We start from the raw sequence: 15380 nt of genomic DNA on the forward strand, positions 1-15380 counted from the left end.
GTCCACACAAAGACCTGAACATGAATGTTCATACCAGCTTCTTTCATAATAACCAAAAGTTGTAAAAAATTCAAAAGTGCATACCCTGGTCTATGGCTAAGCAAATGGAGTGTCATTCGGCTACAAATAGGAACAAACTGCTGATACATGTCACAGCATGGATGAACCTAAAAAGCATTAAGGTAAATGAAAGAAGCAAGATACATAAGGCTACATACTATAAGATTCATTTATATGACATTCTAGAAAAAAAAAAAAACTAGAAGAAGAAACAAGATCAGGTGTGGGAGTAGGGGAGAAGTTTAATTGTAAAGGGGAACAAGGGAATGTTTTAGGGGGAATGAAAATGTCCAATATCCTGATTGTGGTGGTGTTTAAATGACTATATATTTGTTAAACCTATAGAACTGTACACTTAAGAGAGGTGAACTTCATGGTATTTAAATTATACCTCAATAAACCTCATTTTAAAGAAAAGAATGCAGTTACATCAGAATAAATATATCATGACAACACATGGAAAATGCATATGGAAATTACATTAAAACATTACCATATACAACCCACTATCATATTGTGCTATTTATGTATTTCCTTTCATTAAACTACCTGTTAAGCATTAAGGATAGAAAAAATACTAGCTAATATTTAATTCTAGTTTAATTCTAGTTAAGATATGCCTGTGGGAATATTTAGGTGTGAAGTGTACTGATCTCCACAACTTACTTTGAAATGCATCCCACACAAAAAATAAGGGAGATTGATGGAAGAACAGAGGAATTAGTACACAAATAGGAGATAAAGCAAATATAGCAAAACATTCATTGTAGAATCTAGGTGGTATTATATGGATGTTCAAACCATAATTCTTTTGCTTGTTTTGTCTGAAAATTTTCACAATAAAATGTTGGGGGAAAAATGAGCTGATAAAGAACAGCAAAGTAAACTCAAAGAAGTAGAAGTAGAAATAAAAGGAAAAGGAAAACAGAAAAAACACAGTAGAGAAAATTAACAAAGGTAAAAGTTCTTTCTGTGAAAAGCTCAACAAACTCAAAATAATAAATACAACAGTGAGGCTACTCTTGATACTTGGATATTGATAGAAGATTTTTATTATCTCAGAATGACCAGAGAATTTATGAGACCTGTCAGAGATTTCATCCAGGGGCCAGAGAATACAGGCCCTGAAGTAGCTTAAAGAATGGAGGAATGGAGGGAAGAGAACCAAGCTGTTGCGCTCCTGTTTTCCATCCACCTGACCTGTGCTCCTAGGTGATGGCCTTGCTAAGTCTCCCAGTCCTTTGAACCCCTCTCAGCGGATATTTAAAGCAATGAATCTAAACTAGACATGGGCTTCACAACTATCTGGGGTGTTATTCATAACGTGCATAACTAGGCCTACCCCAGATTTCTGAAACAATTTCTAGAGGGTGGGGCCTACTCATGAGTATCCCAGGGGTTCCACAGGTCACTATGTGATACACCTCCAGTTGACGACCACTACATTTAAAAAGATATTCCGTATGGCTAATAACAACAATAAAAAGAGTGATAATATATATTGAGAACTTCCTTTATTCCAAGCACCCTTTTTGGTGCTTTACATTCATTTACATTCAACTTATTAAATTCTGACAATCCTGTAAATTCTAGCATTAGCCCCATTCTACAAACAGGCAGAGAAAGGCTAAGCCACGCGTGCAAAGTGACAGCTTGTGAGTGAAGAAGCCAGAATGTGAATCCAGGCTGTGAGCTCCAAAGCCCAAGCTCTTCACCACTGGGCTGTGGAAGAATAGCAAACCTCCTTCCTCTGCTCCTGTCCCCTGGTCCAAAACAATCAAAGCAATACTTACCCAGTGCTCCTACCAGCCCTCCACCTGGATGAATGAGAATAAGATGCAGACTCTCGCCTCTAGGGGTTTGTTTTCCAGGCAGAGAAAAAAGCCACAGGCACTTGGCTAGGTTTTAAAAAAGTTACCAAATGGAATGCAAACATAGAAGTTTAGCTATGTTCTTTAAAGTTACAAATGTAGCTAACAAAGAAACACAAAATAAAAATTTAACAAACATTGAGAAGAACAGGGGAGCAGAGGACGAGGTGTAATTGAAGTAAATCCTTATTTTTTCATAGAGGGGAGAGAAAACTGAGAGCTCCAGAAATGCAGGTGTGTAGGTATTCGCTGGATCTATGGAGATGCACCTGAGAGGAATTAAAAACAAAAACCTTGAAAACAAGCTGTGCTTGGAGGTGTGACTGGGAATGCACCGAGATTCCTTTGTACTCCATAATGTTCTGCAGACATAGACTGAACATGTGCATGTGACACTTTTAATATAATACAGCTTGTAATATAAGGGAAATGTGACTCAAAGGGTGGAAGGTGCCTCTGAGTTTGCTTCCTCCTTCCTGCAAACACTGGAAGCAGGATAAGGCATGCCATTACCAGACAAGAAACCCTGATGAATCTCTACAGGGCAGCAGATACGGGATTGATGGAGCAATAAAGAGGGAACTGTAGCCCAAAAAGTCCCTGGGAGAAGGTACAGGGAGGTGGGTGCACACGCCAGCACAACTGTGGAGGCTCTGAGCGAGAGGGTGCATCTGCCGGGCAGGAGTGGGCCCTGGGAAAGACAGCTGGGGAGTCACCTGGGATCAGCTGGGCCCGCGTCTGACTACAGCTGCAGCTGTGCAACTCTAAACAGCTGTTGAAAAGCAGATTCAGATTCAGTAAATCTGAGGTGGATCCCAAGAGTCTGCACTTCTACTCTGAGGCCGGGCCATTCCCAGGCTGCGGGTCCACGGACTGCAGTGAATAGTTACAGCGCTCCAGACAGACTTCTTCGGGAGGGGCCACTGAGTGGCCACTGTGAGTGGGAGAGAAAAGGAGGAAGACCAATGTCTGAAGACTTTCTGGATAAGGGGCCCTGAGCAAAAACAAAGGAACAGGGCTTCCCTGGTGGCGCAGTGGTTGAGAATCCGCCTGCCGATGCAGGAGACACGGGTTCGTGCCCTGGTCCGGGAAGATCCCACATGCCGCGGAGCGGCTAAGCCCGTGAGCCATGGCCGCTAGGCCTGCGCGTCCGGAGCCTGTGCTCCGCAACGGGAGAGGCCACAACAGTGAGAGGCCCGCATACCGCAAAAAAAAAAAAAAAAAAAAAAAAACAAAGGAACAACAGAAAAGGAAAGAAGCAGCTCTGTCCAGAACTGAGACACTGCTCACTGAAGCATGCCATTGTGGGAGTAATACACTCTCAAGTTTATTTATTGTTTTAATAAATACAGATAACACAAAAGACAAAATAATTGAGTGGGAGGGAAGTATTGACAAGAGGAGGAATCTAAAAACAGGTGAAATCAAGTCAGATTTGGAAGAGCCTCAGAGAAATAAGAAGACAGAAACCTGTGTGAAGTTGACACTGTTTAAACACAAAGTGACGGCAGACAAGGACATGGTGGTACTTGGCCTGGTAGAGCTGAAGGTCATTAGCAAAGCTTTCCTGTCTGTCCCAACTCCAGTAAACCAGGTAGGATAATTTCCCTGAGGTTAAAGACTCTGTGTTTCAGACTTCGAGGGCCCACAGTATGCCCAGTAAACAGGAAACATCACCCCTCCATCTGCTTTGTCTTCTGAGGAACACGCAAATGCCCAAGAGAGGGGGAAAGTCCCAACAGCTTCCGGAAAGGAGAGGGAGGAGGAAGGAGACGAGGCTGGGCACGTCTCCCTAGCCACCCAGATGCTGGAAGGTGGAGACGGGATCTACAGAACAGCAGTGGCTGCCTCTGTCTGAACCCCAAGAACAAGGGGCTGCAGAGGGGCAGCAGGTGGGGCATCGTGTGGATATCACAGCAGCTCGTTCCATCAGACCCGAATTGTGTCCCCAAGTCTGGGGTTTCTGAGCAGAACTCCGGGGCGTGCCCCCGAGGCCAAGCTCTCCCTGACCCACCAGGTCCCCTTGCCCTGGCCCAAATGGCCTGGCGCGGGCTCACCTGGACACCTCCGTGTTGGGCTTTCTCCAGCTGCCATCTCGGCCTCCTCTTCTCCTTGTCCCAACCTGGCGATCCTACCTGGTTGGGCCACGAGGAATCCTGTTAAGGGGAAATGACAGAGGACTTTGTTATTGACACATGAGGCATTCCGGAACCGAGGCCCATCCTTGCAGGGCAGAGATGGTCTGGCCTTGGTGACTGACCCGTGAGCCCAGCTAGCGGGCCCTCAGTGCAGACCATCCACAGAGAGGGTGAGAGCACGGACATCCCGTGCAGGGTGCAAACGCCATTATGAATTCCTGACCGCGAGCCTGAGGCCCGACTCATTCAGGGCCCAGACGCCCCTGAGCTGCAGCAGCCGAGAGAGAGGGAGCCCCGGGGGGTGCGTTCCAGTCACCCTGTGGAGGGTCCCTCACCCACGGAGACCAGGTGGCTGGAGTTCTCCAGCATGACATCCCTGCAGAGGTTCCTCTGAGTGGCGTCCAGCTGCTGCCACTCCTCCAGGGTGAAGTCCACAGTCACGTCCCTGAAGGTCAACGTTCCCTGCAACAGCACACTCCTCCTTAGCCCAGTGATTGGCTTGCGGACGGAGACAGTATGTTACATCAAGTGCCCACTCTGTGCCCATCCTACGTCCTTCACACGTAGAAAGATTTCAGTCCTCCCCACCACCCAGGAGAACCCTGACAGATAAGGACAGGAAGGCTCATAGAGTGCGAGGTCACCTGCCCAGGGTCACACAGGTAGGAATTAAGGATTAAAGTCCATTCAGTCTGGTTTCTGCACGCACTTTTCAGACACTGCATTGCCTTTCTCTACATAATTGTTCTTATGCTGTTCACCATCCACAAGTTGACATAGTGTAGTATATAGGGTGCTTATGTAACTAAAATTATTTTAAATTCTATGGGGAAAGAGATCGAGTGTTAAAAATATTTTACCCTGGAAATTCATTCTCCCAACACATATTTATTGACTGGAGACCAAGCTGATAAGTTCTAAGGATGTAAAGGTTAGTAAAAACAAACACCTCCTGAAATGAAGGAGCTACACGCAGTCTAGCAGAGGGAGAAAAACAACACTTACAAACTCATACATGAAAGAGTGGGAGGAAAGGAAGGAGGCAATGGCAGAGGTAGGGCAGGGAACCCAGAAGAGGGAGAAGTCAGTTCTGCCTAGGGCTGACAGAGAAGGCTTTGAAGGGGATGTAGATCTAGAACAAACAGTTTGAAACACAGCTACTCATTCACGACCAACAGTGCTGATTATCCAATCAATCATGAGTCAAAGAACAGGACTGTACCTGGCTTGGTCAGCAGATTGAGGTAAAAAAGGAAAGGTTTTGTACTTGATCTTATCACCACCAAATAAGAATTTACTTCTCTAAGTGCCTGGATTCCTATCAGAGAGCAATAATCCACCTATTTACATTCTGGATCCCATCCTGTCCCACCCACACTTGGTGGCCTTAAATTCAAGGAGACATTTTGCACCCACAAGGCCCCCATGGGCCATATGTGGCACCAGTTTACTCGGCTTTGCAGAGGGAGACAGGAAACAGTGGGCCAAAGGGCAGTGACGCCAGCAAGAGGAGTTCTCAGTACAATCCAGTGGCTCAACCTGCCCCTGCCCGCCTGAGGTGCCCGGGAACAGGGCCACACCGGCGAGTGCAGGCAGTATCTGGCTTAGAAGCTGGAAGCTGCTGCATGTACCAGTATGTCTTGTAACAGGCCCCTGAGCGCATCTTCCAAGCTCCTGGCAAAGGACATGCCCAGTTATGGGAGTCACACTGGACTCAGGAAAACCCAAATCGGTGGCTTCCTATCAGCTATTTTCAATTATCCACAGTCCTCCCCGCCCAGGTGCAGTTTGTTTACCAATCAAGAGTCATTTTGGCTTTGACATCCGGGAAGCTTCCAGTTTAGGTTAAGGAAGCTGAACTAATTGTTTCAGTGGATGATGGAAAATGTAACAAGATATCAAGAAATCCAAAGCCATATGAGTGAAGTCTTATTTAGCATCCCGCAGTACACTGCCAAACGTGATCTTAAATCTCCCGTGTACCGCAAAAAAAAAAAAGCATAAACATACAAATAGATTATAAACCTCATTAAAGTTCAAATACATGATAATTAAACAGTAAGATACTGTCTTTTACCTATAAGGTTGGTAAACATTCAAAAGATAGAGAAGAGCCACTGTTCACGAGTGGCTCACTGTTCATGAGCCACTGTTCCTCATATAGGAAACATGAGTACTCGCAGAGAAGGCTGGTTGACAGGTAGTTTTGCAGTACCTATTACATTTTTTTTCTCGTATTTTAACCAGGACTCTATCCTACTGAAATATTTATATGGCCATAAGGATGGTCAAGGCAGCATTGTTTTTATTTAGCAAAAAGTAAGGGGAGATGACCCTCAGTGTCCTGTGTTCCTGGGAATCTAATAATGGTGGCATGACAGCTATATCACCAGGCAACATTGCTTCTGATAAGAATGAACCCTGATCGTCAACAAGCTGCATCTGGACTGGTGGAGGACAGAGTGGTTAAATAAATTGTTATGGCTATACTCTAAAACAGCCATTATAAAAATTGGCTGACATGAAAGGATGTCTGATATATTTTTGTTAAATGAAAAAAAGCAGAGTATGCATAGTAGGAGCATATTTTCATTAAAAACAACCCGTGCAAAAATTTGGGGGTTTTTTGCACACTCACACACACACACACACACACACACACACACACACACACACTTCCACCTGGAAGGCAAACAGTTAGTAGAAGGGCCAAGACTGGTTTCATTTGTTGGAATGCAACAGAAAAGGAGGAATAAAAATGAGCCATAAGGAAAAGGTAAACATCTTCCCTTATGGTATCACCCCTTTTCTTTTTTTGGATTGCCTGTACTATCTTTCTATATTTCTATCACATTTGTATCACCAGTTTGCATTTTCTGTATATAAATCCTCTGTGTATCATATGCACCGCCTTTCAGCCTCAAATGTCTTTTGACTGTACAGATTTTAACATTTTAATGCAGTCTAATCTGACAGTCTTTCTCTGTATGGTTTCTGGGTTTTGTATTTCATTAAAAATATTCCTTGCATTGAGCGAGGTTACAGAATCCTCTTAAATTTTCATCTAATTTCTCAAATATATATGTAGTTCTTTAATCAATCTGGCCTTTTACTTTCATATGATGTAGAAGAGTCTAGCTTTGTTTCCATCCAGACGGAAACTCAGTTGTGCCACAATCATTCATTAACCACTCCTTTTCCCATAACTGAAATGACATTTTTATAATCTTGACTCACAAAAGCCTTTTGAAGCAATACATGAAATCTGGAAACCACTAAAGATTGTGAAATTAGACCACATTTTAAAAATTTAAGTGTCTACTCTCCAAGATACGTAAACCCAGTCAAATGAGAAACCATGAAAAAATATTTACAACATACATGATAGAGGTCTAATTTACTTATTAAGTTAACAAAAAGAGCTAGCAATCAGCAATCAAATTCCACACCCAAGAGAAAAATGGGCAAACAACTTAGAATAATCATCTGAAAGGAAAAAGTGCAAATGGCATTTAAAAATATGAACAGACACTCAATTCAAGAAATGCACATTAAAATGCACCACTCTTTTTTCCCCTCACAATGGCGAAAATCACTGTGATTGCCTGTTTATGGGAAAAGGCATCATAATGCTGCTAGGAGTACAAACTGCTACATGCTATTTGGAGGGCAATTTGACAATCTTAAATCAAAATTCAAAATGTGTGTAGCCACTGACCTAGAAATGTCACTTCTAGAAAGATATACTCAACGTGCATACAACTGGAATGTACATGGACATTCACTGCTATGTTGTTTATGGTAGCAAAAGCCTAGAAATATCTTAAATATACATCACTAGGAGAAAGGTAAATAATAAGTGGCATTTCCATCCAGTAGAATATAAAGTGGCTATTTTTGTAAATAAGGTAGACCACTGGTTTGAAACCTTGTGTAATTTTGTCCCCCAGGAGACATTTGGCAATGTTGGGAGACATTCTGATTGTCAAAACTGGGGGAGGGAGTGCTACTGGCATCGCGAGGAGAGAGGCCAGGGATGCTGCTATACATGCTAAAATGCACAGGACCGTCCCAAACAACAAGGAATAATCTGGCCCCAAATGGCGAGAGTGCCACAGTTCAGAATCCCTGGGATAAGCTATGTACAACTGCAATGGAATGATCAGTAAGACAAGGACCAGAATGTGCTTTAATTTGTAAAAAAAAAAAAAAATATTTTTTCAAGAGATTCATATATCTATATAGAGATGGATACATTAGCTCTGGAAGAATGTATGAAACACTGAAGAAGGAGACATGGGGACAGAGTGAGAGGGAGAATTATTTTTTACCTTTTCTTGAACAAAGCTTTTGCTTGAAATTTTTACCCTGTGCATGCATTACTTCAAAAAATGTGTAATTCAATTTATTACCGTTCTATGCAGAATATTTTTAAATTTGGGGCATTCATATTCTTAAGTGAAGCTGGTCTATAATTTTCTTTTTTGTAGTATCTTCATCAAATTTAAGTGGCTTCATAAAATGAATTGGATGCCTTCTCATCTTACATTTAAATTTGTACTCCCAAATCCTTCATAATTACTACTTTCATTAATTTTTGAAGACCAGATAATTTCTGTGATCCAATGTTCCAGGCTTTTATTCAGCAATCTGATTTCCATGTGAACCCTCCACAACACTTACACTACTGAGCTTATAGATATATAGAAAGCTGTTCATGAGGCACTGTTTATAATAGTAAAAAAATGAATAAAAACCCCAATATCTATGAATAGAGAAATGGTTAAATGATACATCCATACCATGAAATAAGAACTGAAATAATCTTTATGTATTGATGAGAAACAACGCCCAGAATATAATCATGTGGGGAAAGCAAGATGGGTATGGGAATGTGATGACATTTGTGCAAAAACATGTTACCCATACGTCTATTTTCACTTAATTACGCTGATGTAAATGCATCTACAGCGCCTTATCACCAAAATGTTAAAAGTGGGCATCTCTGAGGAAGAATGAGGTACTTGGGGGAGAAGAAATACGGATGATTGGGCTACTATTTTTATATGCATTTTAAGACATTAAGCATCGACTTACTTTCATTATTTTCCCTAATTTAAAAGAAAAAAAGTGAACTGGAAGAAAGGTAAGTCTATGTGTGTAGACAATCTTCTCTGAGAAGGAAAAGAGGAAAAGATGAAGTGCAGTTCTCATAGGGAAGTAGTTGAGAGGTGTCTTTCATTCTACTCCCCTTTTTTTTTTTTTGGTAGGGAAGAGAAGGATTGGAGAAACCTGAGGTGGATGACAGATTGAATAGAAAGCAGCCAGAGCTAAGTGGACTAATAGATTTTTCAAGGTTGCAATATAATTTCCTAATTGCTGCCTCAAATTCACTGGAAACAAAGTAGGGGGTAAATCAGGAACTCACCTGGGACACGGCCATCTGGCTCTGCCCTGACAAAGGATGGAGATCTACGAAGGCAGAATTAGGAGGGTCAAGATCAGTGCATACAGCCATGAGACCACCATCACCAGCTTAATGACAATCACTCTTGCCCCACAGCGGGGATGATCCAGACACGTGGCCTGGTAGCTCCAGCCTGTTCCCCTGGGACACGGCTAAGATCCTGTGAGTTTTCCACGTGAATTTATTTTCTCTTCCTGGACAGATTTATGACTTGCGTTTAAAGACATCTCCTCTGAAGCCATTAACAACCTGACATCTCCTTTCCCTCAGTTATTCTATGCCTGGAAATTTATCATAAAAAGGCAATCATAAATAAGCACAGGCTACAAGGATGTTAACTGTAGGTGTTTCCACCATTCAACAATTTGGAAGCAACTAAACCTCCAGCAAAGGGGACTCAGATCAAAACTTAGACACACAACATGGGAAATACCACATGGGCTTTAAAAATGCAATGCAATCCTGTTCTCATTTCTTAACATATTTAAAAGTAGGTTACCAGAAAGCAACTGCAGTGCGATCTCCTTTGTTAAGCAATATGTATTTATTGAGGAAGAGCAGTCCAGAAGAGCATTTATGAAGATGTGGACACTGCTTACCTTCCAGTGGTAATATCACCTTTCCTCTTTTATTTACTTGCATTTTTTCATTTTTCACAATATCGTTTACTAGTAAAATGAAAAGGAGAAATTATGACAAATCACCTATTATCACACTGAGCCCTGGAGGTGACAGACCCTGAGCAAAGTCTGGAGGACAGGGACAGCTTGCTGTGGTTTGGAGGAAGGAGACAAAGCAGAGCTGAGCGCTGGGCAGAAGGGAGGGGGGAGGAGGGAGGAAGGGAGGAGGGAGGAAAGGAGGGGGTGGAGGGCGGTTAAGGGCCAGGCGTTGGTCGGTTCCACATGGAGCTGGAAACCACTGACCTTGCTCCGGGCTCCTTCCGACCTTCAGTGGGCCACCGCCACCCTGTTCTCGCCCCAGTACTTCCTTATTTCCCATTATGTCCATTTGATCGCCATGCTCTTCCTTATTTGGCGGTGTTCAAAACACAGTTTCGGCAAGGAGCTTTTGTTAACCATTGCTACTGTAGCAATCCCTGCCTTAGGATCAGGACAACAGGGTTCACAGCAAGATGGAGCTTGATGAGTCACTTCCCAGACCCAGTTACTAGCATCAAAACGAGAGAGAGGCAGCAGAGCTAGGTGATGGCCTACCTAGGGACCACGCTGAAAGGTCACAGACACACAGAAACCAAAGACACCTCTTTGGTCATCTAGTCAGGGTAGAGGAGACTCAACATTTCTGCTACAGGTAAGTGGGTTGTTTATACTATGGGACTGACTCAAATCCAAAAGTAGCCCAGGGGACTTCCCTGGCCGTCCAGTGGTTAAGACTCTGTGCTTCCACCGCTGGGGGCGCGGGTTCGATCCCTGGTTGGGGAACCAAGATCCCGCATGCCGCGCGGGGCGGCCAAAAACAAAAAGCAAGCAAACAAACAAACAAAACAAAAATAGCCCATGGCACAAGAGGAAGTATAATGATGTGTGCACAAATGTGTCAGGAGTGGAGAACGTCCCGTGAGGCAGGTAGTCAATCTTTGCAGCCTGATCCTGCCTTTGCAGGCACTACAGCAGGGCAGCGTCCCTCCATCCGTCTGTAACTTTCATCCCTCTCCTCCAATAGGGGTTCAACTGACCACCATCACACAGCTCTTGATGGTGGCTACAAGTTGAGTCACCGACTCAGCCTTGCTCTCTCTCAGCTGAAGGAAGGGACAGAGGGCACTGCAAGTCCAGCTCTTCTAGGGCCTGCTATCCTGTGAGCCCCTTCCCTCTAACCAGAGCATCTGGGTCTGTCCTGTGAGCCCTCCCCCTCTGCCCCTGGGGTCTGGGCTGGCGCTCCTCTTCCAACTCCCCTCAGAGGAGCTATTTTATTTCTAAGGAGGCAGGACCCAAGGATTCAAAGACAAAGGTACCTTTGCTGGGACCATCACTTCAGGACCATGTCTCTGCCTCTGACCCGAGGAGCTCACCTCCTTCTGAGGCCTCAGACTGGGTCTTCTGTAGTCTAACTAAGGAAGCCCATGGCAGATCAGCTGGTGTCTGAAGCTGCTGAGCCGTGGGCTCAGTTATGAACCCTGACCCTGGAAAGGCAATGACCACACAGGCGATGCAACTAGCAACCTCCATGATGGAGCGAAGTTGAGGAAAACCCCCAAGTTTTCCTTGCCACCAGAAGGCACAGTGTGCCTCACTCTAGTTTTAAGAATTGACATTCGGGGAGAGCTCAATTACCGCCCGATAAGGTGTGGCCTCTGGAACGAAACTGACCGCCTGCTCTGCCGCTTTTATTCGTTTAATAAGAGGTCAGGGCCTACTGTGTGCCTGTTCTACCGTCCTACGGGTTCTACTGTTCTACGGGTTCTACTGTTCTACGTGAACAAAACTTCAGAGCTCCCCCATCTTGCGGAGCCATACTCTTAGCAGGGGAGACACAGACAGCGAGCCAGCAAAGTGATAAATTTAGGGTGTGTTTGTTGGAAAGGCATAATAAGCGTTATGCCGAAAAAACGAAAACAGAAAAAGGCTCCCTCCACTTTACTGTGTGACTTTGGTTAGGTTTCCCAGCCTCTCTGTTCTTGCTTTCTCTCTGTAAAACAAAGAGCATCGTAGTCCCTACTCACAGGGCTATTGTGAACAGACTACTGTGAAACACAGGGGTGCCCGGCATTTACTAGGCACTGAGTTAAACGGTCGCTGAATGAATCAAGCAATGAACCAATCACTCGCTGACACCCCCGTAGACCCCCCGCCCTCCCCTCCCCACCGCGGCCCTGTCACTCAAGCCCCCAGGGGCGCGACCTCATTGGCCAAGGCTCCTCCGACCTCCCCATCCAGCCCATCCCCAACTCCGCCTCCCCTTACTCCACCGCCTGGAACCCGAGGTCTCAGGGCAGGTAGCAACCGCAAGCGTCAACTCGCACCGCCCTCGGGGTCAGCAGAGCACTTCCGCTCGCCGTCGCCCCGGGAGCCCGAGCGCGGTGCACGCGCAGGAGCGGGCTTTGGGGGCGGGGGCAACCCAGCCAATGGGCAACACGGCGCCTTTCGGGGGACAAAGGATTCTGACGTGGTTCCCTCTGAGGTTAGATGGAGCGACGAGAGCGTGCGAGCATTTTCCGCGACGAGTCGTACGAGAGGCTGGGGAGGCGTCTCGGGCGGCGGGAGGCGAGCGGGCTCCGCGCGGACTGTCGTGGCGATCCGAGTCCGCCGCCTCCGAGGCCGAGGCCCGCTCTCCCAGTCCGTTCTCCCGCGCGGCCAGGCCTCCTTGTTGCTGTGCCCCCTGGGGAGTTCCCGCCCCTCCATCTTCCAAAGCCACGCTCTCCTCTTTCTTAGGTCCTCAGAATAAGAAACCGCTAGTGGTGCCTGCTGCCTCCACGGCGGCACATGGGCGCGGCCATCTTGGGCGCGGGGTGGAGCCGTCGGAGCCGGGCTCTGGTCTCAGGCCAGGGGTCAGAGAGCAGGGTTCAGGCTCAGTCGGGGAAGCAGCATGGAGGCGGGGCTGGGAGTTGGGCTGCAGGGCAGGCAGCATGCACAAATGAGGAGGAAACCATGATGCCTGATTCTCCTGAAATAAATCGAGGAACTCCGGTTTCTGGGACCCGGGGGATCCTTGGAGAATCTGGGCTTTGCCGGTTTGAAAGCACAGCATGAAGTGGGTGGTTGGGGGGGGGAGCCGTTTCTCTGACGATGCCAGCCGGTGGCAACATGGCCTGCTAAAAGTCCTGTAGTGCCCTAGAGGAAAGTTTTGTGTTCCCTGTGGGGGTCTGGGGAAAGAGGCCAAGTGTGTGCCGTGTGCTTGTGGTCCCTGCCTGGTCACCAAGCAGAACTCCTTGGGCTGGGCAAGGCAGGGTCTGGGCTCAGTACACTCAGTGCCTTCTGTGCTGCAGCCAACAGGTGCCAGGCACTGTTGAGAGAAGCAAGTGACAAAAGCAGTCATGGAATCCAACATACATTTATTTACTCTTCCGTCTGAACATACTGCTTTCTCCCTGGCTTTCCCTTTCCCCTCTGAGGAGGTGGTGGCATGTGTGATATTCCCAGGTTGGTTGGATGAATCATTGCCCAAATCTACAACCTGGAGGTCTCCTGGGAAGTGACTCTGTCCCAGTGTTGTGTAGAAGTCCCGGGAGAAGAGTCTGTTTTCTGTCAGGCACGTGACCGGGGACTTGCCCCCCCACTGTGATTCTTTGTACCTTCTTAAATGTTGGCCAGGTTTAGGGATCCTAACCTATTTATTTCCAGAAGAGAGGTGACTTGATACGTTTTTCTGACACCGCTGTCAGGAGGCAGGAGAAAGTTAATAGAGTTAGTATGACAGTGTTCTGAGGACAGTAGAGAAACCCCCAGCTGCAGAAAGAGCTGGTCATTGGCCCTGGTCAGACGCTCCCCATATCCTGACTCTGCAGGAATGAGTGTTTTCTCAGAAAGAGAAGGGACTGGCGAAGGGCGTGCAGTTGTTGCTCATGCTGGGCCAGCATTTCCTAGTGTGACTTGGGCATCCAGGAACCAAGAAACATGCCAAGGTGTTCTTCCAGCCCACGCTCCGCCCAGCTGTTGGGATCTACCGATCCATAGAAGAGAAGGCTTGGCTGCACCACTTACCAGCCCTTTGGGCCTCTTCTGCGTCATAGCTAAAGACCACACATCCCAGCGGGCTGTCAGGATTGTTTAAAGCAACATGCGTAGCGCCCCCAGCCCAGAACGTGTCCCAAGGCAGGCACCTGGTAAGTGGTGGTATTACCAAAGCAAACTTGGGTCCACTCGCCCACACCCCATAAAGCCAATGTACTGACACCAGGTTGTAGTGAAGGAAAGTACGGCGTGTACTGCAGGGTGCCAAGCGAGGAGTCCAGGCAACTAGTGCTCAGAAGGCCTGAACTCCCCGATGGCTTTCAGGGAAGGGTTTTAAAAGACAGAGTGAGGCAGGAGGTTGTGGGATGTGTGATCAGCTCGTGGACATTCTTCTGTTTGGTTGGTGGTGAGGTAATCGGGGAGTCCACCTCATCAACCTTCTGCTTCCAACCAGTCTGGGGTCTACGTGCTTGTGGTCAGCATGCAGTTAAGGTCTTCCACCTGGTAGGGGTTTCAGTATCTGCAAAACAGCTCGCAGGATATGGCTCCAAATATTACCTATAGCCCTTGGGGAGGAACTAAAGGTCCTTGACTTTGCTTAATGACTAAACTACTATTTTGTCTTGCTTGACTGTTTGCCTCTGTTTCTGCATTTTCTGACTTCTCTGATTAAATTATTCTTTGAAACTTGGGGAAGGCCAAGGAGGCTATAGTTTTTCTACTGATGAGAAGCAGGTGGAGGACATGGGAGGGGTCTGTCCCGGGAAGGCCTATAGGGTCCTGCTTGGTTACCTTGGCAGTTTCTGCTGTCCTCTCCCCAACACTAGGGGGCGTGCTGGTGCCAATGCTGCTCCTTCCTGCGCTGTGTGCTTCCCTCCCCTTCGCCACCAACCTTGCCCAAGGTCACCACTGAAAGTGTCTTTTTTTTTTTTTGCCCAAGGCCCAGGAGTGAACCCGGGCCCTTGGCGGTGAGAGCACCGAGTCCTAACCACTGGACCGCCAGGAATTCCCTGAAAACGTTTTTTTAAATGGAAGTTAGGCCTCTAATTAAGTTAAAATTCATTGTAAAGTGTAACCCCAGCAGGCCCGGGTGACTCAAGCCCTTATGTTCCAAAGAAAGGCCTGTCTCGGGAAGACTGGTCCTTGTCCCACTCCTGGGAGAGCGCCACCAAGAGCCTGGCGTGTTCTGCCTAGTAGGGTATTTCTGTAATCC

General features: G+C 46.5%; 1 protein-coding gene and 1 long non-coding RNA gene across 3 annotated transcripts in view; one reads left to right on the forward strand and one right to left on the reverse strand.

Annotated features, from left to right (window-relative positions):
- The window catches only part of ZNF674 (zinc finger protein 674), a 29762-nt gene extending 19081 nt beyond the window's left edge, over positions 1–10681 (reverse strand). Inside the window, 4 exon segments of the mRNA XM_067024146.1 lie at positions 3989–4087; positions 4405–4531; positions 9498–9541; positions 10460–10681. Of these exon segments, the coding sequence (XP_066880247.1) occupies positions 3989–4087; positions 4405–4531; positions 9498–9541; positions 10460–10544 (355 nt within the window). The 5' untranslated portion in view covers positions 10545–10681.
- A 1870-nt stretch (positions 10682–12551) lies between these two features.
- Positions 12552–15380, forward strand: part of LOC131748485 (uncharacterized) — an 84105-nt gene continuing 81276 nt past the window's right edge. For both annotated transcript variants that reach the window (XR_009333057.2, XR_009333056.2), the window contains exon 1: positions 12552–12677. This is a non-coding gene — a long non-coding RNA (uncharacterized lncRNA). The remainder of the gene's footprint in view (positions 12678–15380) is intronic.

The sequence above is a fragment of the Kogia breviceps genome, chromosome X (genome assembly GCF_026419965.1).
Source record: "Kogia breviceps isolate mKogBre1 chromosome X, mKogBre1 haplotype 1, whole genome shotgun sequence".
NCBI lineage: Eukaryota > Metazoa > Chordata > Mammalia > Artiodactyla > Physeteridae > Kogia > Kogia breviceps.